Source organism: Pistacia vera, unplaced genomic scaffold, assembly GCF_008641045.1.
Source record: "Pistacia vera cultivar Batoury unplaced genomic scaffold, PisVer_v2 Contig650, whole genome shotgun sequence".
Taxonomy (NCBI): domain Eukaryota; kingdom Viridiplantae; phylum Streptophyta; class Magnoliopsida; order Sapindales; family Anacardiaceae; genus Pistacia; species Pistacia vera.
In genome coordinates, this window is record NW_022196502.1 from 311183 (window position 1) to 319025 (window position 7843).

Here is a 7843-nt window from a genome sequence, read left to right on the forward strand (position 1 = left end):
TTAAGTTACTGTTCACAGAATACATTGCTTTCTCAAATTTTACTCCAAAGTCCAAATCATAAACTCCAAAATAAAAAATCCATAGCAAAACATCATCAAACATCATTATATCAATAATACAAATCAAAATAACAAAATGAATGAAGAAAAATAACATAATAGTTGTTTCAAGTTTCCAACTTTCAAGTCAATGACTCAACATTTCAACATTCTAACAAAAATTGATATTCACCAAATGGTCTTCAATCAATCAATCCATCATTCCATCCTCAATTAAAATTGACAATTCACATACCACCTGATGGATGATCGTCATCATTATTAACATCGGCGACATCATCTATAAAAAATTCTAGCAAAAAAGAAAAACCATAAGTGAAATCTTCCCATTTTAACTAATTGAATATAAACTAGCTAATACCAAATTAAAATTGCTTAAAAAATTGTAAATAACCTTCTGAAGCATCTGTTGAGTCATAATAAGAAGGGTGATCACTAGATTCACCACCATCTACAGGAATAGCTCCTTCTCCATATAATGATTGTTCCAATTGATCATAATTAAGCTCACCAACCTCCTCTTTCTCATCAACTATCCACCATTCAGTTTTATCAATACTCTCATAATCAATAGGATCATATGTAATTTTCTTGTAACAACTCTTGAAATAGCAAAATTAAATATTCAAATCATGACCAATAAAGACATCAATAAAAATAACAAAATGAAGAAGACTTTATACCTTTTTTGCAAACGCAAGTTATAATGAGTGAAAACCAAATCATTCAACCGTGGATGCTCCAATTTGTTCCTCTTTTTAGTATGTATGCATTAAAAAACACTCCAATTTCGCTCACATCCGGAAGAGGCCGAAGTTTGACTTAGAATTTTGATTGCAAACTTTTACAAATTTGGAGTACTAAACCTAAATGTCCTCCACCATTCATCTAATTGAGAATAAAAATATAAATTACATAAGAAATAAACACAATTTCATAACTTAAAAATTAGACTTAAAAATTTAATAATTATTACATACCTGGCCGTGTAGTTTTGCAAGTTTGAAAAACAAGCTCACGAGAAAAGCTTTCTAGACGATCTCGATATAATCTACTCTCATCAAGTAAAGTTGTCTTGCTCATTTTGAATGCACTTGCTTTATTGTCAATAGTGTCAAGAAAACCATACATGACCTCGGGTTTTTTGGAAAAAGTGTCCTCGTCATATTTAAAAGCAGGATTCAAATAATATGCTGCTGCATGAAGATCACGGCGCAACATCCCAACTCATCTTGATAATTGTTGTATAAGGCTTGTACAAATTTTTCTTGTTCTTAAATAGCTTTTTGATTCCCATTCTCGTTCCGTACATGCCATCATACACATATCCTATTGAAGGCCTCTCATCTGAGTCTACAATCCGGAGCATACGCATCAATGGACTCACAACTTTGGAAACTATACCAATGTCATCCCAGAACTGGTTATCTAGAACTATGGAAATAAAGGCTTTGCCTTTATTAGTTTTTGCATATCGGCACTCCACAAAAGTTCTATCTGTCACTGTAGATTGCAAAACATGTTTGTGCTGATGTAGGCTGCTCAATGCAATGAAAGTTGTGGCAAAACGGGTTGCACCTGGGCGTATAATTTCTGTCCAACCCTATTCAAGTGATAGACAATAAATGTTAGCACTTGGTAAATTATTAAAAAGTGTACATATATAATATATCTTGACAATATAAATTATAAACTTATGAAGTAAAGGTATATAACCTGTTTTTTCCTCAGCAAAGCCAGCACAAAGGAATGATTATACACAAACTTTGTAACCTCAAATGCACGGGTCGAAAGGTTGACTATATGACTCATCTTAGCTATGTCTTTCAACATCAAATTAATGCAATGTGCTGCACAAGGAGACCAAGTAATACTGCTATATTTTTCAGACAACATTCTTCCAGCAGCTTTATAGTTTGCTCCATTGTTAGTGACAAGATGGACAATATTGTTTGGTCCAACCCATAAAGCTATTTCCTCAAACAAGCTGAACAATGTTGCAACATCCTTTACAACATCTGAAGCATCCACTGATTTCACAAAACACACTCATTTAGGACAGTACACTAGAAAATTAATCAACGACCTATGTGAATTATCTGTCCAACCATCAACCATTAAAGTACTTCCAACATCCTCCCAAGTTTTCTTGTAACTATCAACAAGTAATTGCACTTCTTTCTTAGCATCTTTCAATAAATTCACATGCAAATTATGGTAAGTTAAGATTTTATACCCAGGACCAATTGTAGCTATAGCATCCGCCATAGGTTGAAAATAAATTGAATTAATAACATTAGTTAGGATGCAAGAATCATAAAATAACCTTGCAACAGCCATGTCCGCTCTCCACTTAGCTTCTTTTCCGGCTAAAACACTCCTAATTGAGGGTTGACACCTAGCATTAGTCCTCGGAGCAAAATAGTCACCTATCCCAATAGATTTTTTTTCTTTTACTACTTGCAGTTGAAGTTGGAGCTGGAGCTGGACATGGAGAAACCTCTTCACACTCTTGATCTTCATCTAACATATCACCCTCAAATTGTTGTACACTAGCTCCATAAGGGTTGGCATTCTTACGAAGTTCAACTTTTTGTTTATTATTGGCCCCAATTTCATTTAGTGCTTCTCCAATCTTGAATTTAACATCGAAAAGAACTTTAGGGCACTTTCCAACTTCTCCCTTTACACCCGCTAGATGTAATTTAACTCGATAAATTCCTCCACCTCTGATTATCTTGCCACAGTAAAGACATGTTAATATCTTCTTCCCATTTCATCCACACCCTCATTAACATGTGCCCACGCTATATCATTTCTTCCTCGAAAAGTTTGTGAAACATCCATGGAGGCAGATTGTTGACAAGACCCAAATGATGACATATTCTTTGCCTTTAATCTTGATCTCTACCCTGGTGACACAAATAACAAATAAGGATGGATGATCTCTACTGCGATTTTTCAAAGGCTACATTTGCAAGCAATCATCCATAAATTGTTTTGATGTGGACTATTTGCCAAGACTTCATCAATTCCTTTACACAATATATGACAATTTAGTCTATTCACTGTATATCTATAAATTGATATAATCAAAAGCGTAAAACTTCAAAATTATTGAAACAAATTCAATTAAACAATGAGAATAATGATATCATTATCATTATCATATCTCGTTTGTAACTTGTAAGCAATATCATGTCAATATGAAAATTGACTTTATGTGGTAATGGATACTGACTGATAACAACTTCTCTTTTCAATTTCAGGAACAAGTGTCCAACAACTCCAAGCTGTTCAACCCAACAGCTTCATGGAAAATACATGCCAAACTCATTTCAAGCTACATGTGATTCCATGATGGACCACTGAATCCATATATATCATAAATTTGTTCAAATAAAATGCAATTACAAATACCAATTTAATTATGTACATTTAAATAAACTTTTCAACTTCAGACACCCTGTACATTGATCAAATGAAAACTAAAACATATATGTACCATCATTTGTCTCTCTTTAAACTGTATCTTCCCATCAATTTTCAATCCATAATTTCACTGATTTGATCACATATTGATGCAATAAGGTAATGACATTATCAAATTGCCAACACCAACCACATTTTATAAATGTAATGACAAATGCAATAAGGTAGGAATATATATGCAGGAATCAATCAGAAAGTGAAGCAGCGTGTCTTTGAGTTGACATATTTGATTGATGCAATAAGGTAGGAATATATATTGATGCCTTTGAATGCTGACTTGCTGAGACAATGGGGACTCTTGCTGATTACAAATGGCAATATAAAGTTATAAACTATAAAGTATAAACTCTATAAAGTACAAACATTGTAGTAAAAAACTAAAAACGAAAAACGAAAAACAATAATAAGTTAATAGTGTTACAGTAACAAGAATGATAAACATAGTTGGAAACTTGGAACAGAGACGAAATCAATACCTGGTGTTGGTGAAGATTGAAGATGAGCTGCCGTTGACAGTTGGAGATGTGGAGCTCGACTGTGATGGACGAACACTTGATGACTTGAACACTGAACAGAGCAGAATTGCAGAAGAGAAGAAGAGATCGCGACTACCCACAGTTCGTCAGTTCCTGAGCAAGAAAAAGATGACAACGATGGTGCAACTTCCAGATCGACGGTGATGGAAGAAACGAGCAGATCGGTGGTGAAGAGAGGAGTGAGAACAGATCGCGAAATGGTGAAGGGGAGACGACGAGATTCCGCGGTGAACTGGTGATGGTGAAGGCTAATGCGACGAGATTCACGATGAAGTTTGTGAACTGGTGAAGGGGAGTTCGTGGATGATGAAAAATTGAAAATGCAAAATGGTTCAGGCTTCAGAGGAGTTCAGACGAAAAAGTTCAGAGAAAGAGGAAAGGAGCGTGAAATGGGGGGAAATGTTGATACTGTTTAAGTGTGTGCTGTGTAGTTAATACTTAATATAATTTATTAAATTTAATATTTTTATTTTTTAAATTTTGTATTAATGTATTTGATTTTGGCATGACCCGGTTTGTAGTAAAGTTACCAGTTGGACCGGTGGGTGCTACAGTACACCGGTCCAACCGCGGGTCAAACTGAGCAGAATGATTTTATCGGTTATATGGCTCACCCGGCCCGGCTGACTGACCGGGTCCTGGTTTAATCGGTTCAACCAGTCGGGTCGGGCCGGGTTTTAAAACATTGGTCGATTCACGATGGTTTGGGGCGGACGCCGATCAGTAAGTGGTTGATCCTAAGAAGGCAGGTCGATCGGTCATTCAGGGCAAGCGGTTGTTAGTGAGTATGAGTTTTCCAAGGGACTAGGTCGGCCTGGGTTAGAGGTGATAGGTTTGGACGGAGTAGGTCGGTTGGTGGTGGGGGTGGTGTAGTGATCTAGCGATTAAGTTTGAAGGAGTTGGGTCGGTCATTCATGAGAGACAAGTGGTAAACGAGCAATTAGATTCTGAAGTTGGTCGTTTGGTTGGGCGGAGTGAGTAGGCTTAGGGATGTTCGAGTCGGAGTCAAGTGGTTCGATTGGGGCTAAGGTAGATGTCGAGAATGAGTACGAGAGTGCTCGGACCATGGTGATGATGCCTGAAATGGGCATTCCGGTAGGTATACCGACCGGTGTGAACGTAGCTACCCAAAGGATGAATGTTGCTAATCTGAGTGGTTTGGGCAGGCAAGGGGGGAGTGGGGAAGACTCTGAAGGAGTTAATAGTCCATCCTCGTCCGATAGTGGCTCTGAGGACGAGCCGAGTCAACAAGGCAGTGGGATCCTAAGCAAGGATTATCCACCTGTGCTTAAAGATAGCGACGTGTGGTGGCTCCGGACAATGTATCATATTCCGGATTCGATTGAGATTAGGGTGCCACGGTCGTACGAATGGGTCAATTGGGAGGCAAAAGGTTGGGTGAGTGTTTACGAGAAATGGTTTCACGACAGGCTGAGGTTTCCTATTCCTCGCCTCATCTGGGAGGTGCTGAACCACTTCATGATTACCCGGTCTCAGATCATGTCAAACGGTTGGAGGTTGTTGATGGCACTGGAGGACTTTTACGCGTAGAACTAGGTTATGTTTGGGCTGCACGAGCTGCTATATTCATATTTCCTGAAGGAAAATGGTCGATACCTGATCAACCTCAGGCATGATCGTTCTCACCTGGTGACTGACCTTCAGTCAAGTGACAAGAACTAGAAGGATCGGTATTTCTTTGTGAGGGGTGAGGCAGTCTTTGGGGAGAGAGGCTAGGGCGATATTCCGAACACTTGGGGAGCCACTGGTGAGAAACCTTTTGTCTTTTGATTACTAAATCTTATTATATTTCTTCTTTACAGAACTTGAGTTTAATCGGGCCGGGTAGAGCAGAGATGGCTTGGACGTGCAGACCCAAAAGGTTCTAACCATTCCTAAGGCGAAAAGGGATTGGCGAGTGGTTTTGGAGAAGGCCAACCTCAGGACCAGCCATCTTTGGGTCGGAGTAGAAGCGATTCAGCGAGGTACTCCCTTCCCTTCGTTGAAGCAGACTTGGAATGTGCTTCTGACTTGTTATTGCAATCATACTACTTACGGTAAGTCTTGGCTAAACCTACTAACTGTTGGAGAGTTTGTTCTTGCAGTAAGGCTAATGAAGAAGCTGATCGTCCCTAGTGCGAGCGAGTCCATCTCTCGGCATTGGGAAAAGAGGAAGAGGGAATCCTTGGCCAGAGAAGAGAGAAGAGTAGAAGATGTGATGGTGACACCACCAAGCTGTCAGCCGACAGACGGAGCCGGGTCATCTCAGACAGCGGCCTTAGATGAAAAGACTGAGATGATCAGCTTCGGGATTCTGGTTTTTGCATCGACCTATTCTAACGCGACTTCAATGAGCAAATTGGCGGACTCCTTCCTGTTCCTGGCAAACGAGGCCCATTTGAACTAGATGGGCACGGTCGCGACCGCTAACTGGGGAGTATCCCGTGGTTGTATACTGATGAAATCATTTTATTATGCAGACATTCACGAGTAGTCTGCATCTGAGGAAGTCCATAGTGGCGCAGGAGAAGAGGATATAGGATGTGTCCAAGGCGAATACCAGTTTACACCAGAGAGAGGCGGCAGCCTAGAAGGCCGAGCAGGAGAGCCAGCAACGTCTGAAGCAGGCCGAGGATGAGTTGGAGAGGCTGAGGAAAGAATTGGCCGAAAAGACTACAGAGGTGGAGTCCCTCAAGAAGCAGTGCCTTACCATTGCTGATGATGCTATTATCAGGGCTCGGGGAGAGCTCATGCTTGAGTACAAGGCTGGGAACACCTCTCACTGGAATCCGAATGAGGTCAATGACTTGTCGATTTTAAGGTGAGGACCCTTCACTCAGTCTGGTTGACTGATTGTGTAGCTTCATGAACCGGACAGGGTCGGTCGAAGGTGTAGATCCATGAATCTAGCAAGGTCAATCCGAAGGTGTAAAACTGTGGATCGAGTAGGGCCGATCCGAAGGTGTAGGTCCATGGATCAGGCAGGGCCAATCCGAAGGTGTAAATCCATGGATCGAGTAGAGTCGATCAAAAGGTGTAAATTCGTTAATCAAGCAGGGTCGATTCGAAGGTGTAAAAAATTCGTGAATCGAGCAGTGTCGATCCGAAGGTGTACAAAATTCGTGAATCGAGCAGTGTCGATTCGAAGGTGTAAAAATCCGTAGATCGAGCAGGGTCGATCCGAAGGTGTACAAAATTCGTGAATCGAGCTGGATCAATCTGAAGGTGTAAATAATCGGTGAATCGAGTAGGGTCGATCCGAAGGTGTAAATCTATGAATCGAGCAAGGTCGATCTGAAGGTGTAAAAATCCGTGGATCGAGCAAGATTGATCCGAAGGTGTAAAAAATTTGTGAATCGAGCAGGGTTGATCCGAAGGTATAAAAATCTGTGGATCGAGTAAGGTCGATCCGAAGGTGTAAAAATCTGTGAATCGAGTAGGGTCGATCCAAAGGTGTAAAGATCCGTGGATCAAGCAGGGTCGATCCGAAGGTGTAAAAAAATCTTTGAATCGAGTAGGGTCGATCCGAAGGTGTAAATTTCTGAATAATACTTCATTAAATTCGGGTCATAAGGTCGACTGTCTATGGGGAGATGGATAGGTCTACTCATCCCTTCTAAATGAAAACAAAAAGAAAAACGAACATGTAGATGAGTTCACCTAAAAGTAGTAACGTTTGAGATGGACTGCATTCCAATTGTTGCTGATGTATTTGCCTTCGGGAGTCTGGAGTCAGTAGGCACCCTTTCCCGCTT

General features: G+C 40.1%; 1 protein-coding gene across 1 annotated transcript; it reads right to left on the minus strand.

Annotated features, from left to right (window-relative positions):
• Positions 1-1267: 1267 nt before the first annotated feature.
• On the minus strand, positions 1268-2328 carry LOC116111812. Its single transcript, XM_031397961.1, has 3 exons — positions 2187-2328; positions 1777-2090; positions 1268-1663 (listed from the first exon to the last, which is right to left on the minus strand). The coding sequence occupies exons 1-3, from the start codon at positions 2326-2328 to the stop codon at positions 1268-1270; spliced, it is 852 nt and encodes a 283-aa protein (XP_031253821.1).
• Positions 2329-7843: the final 5515 nt, after the last annotated feature.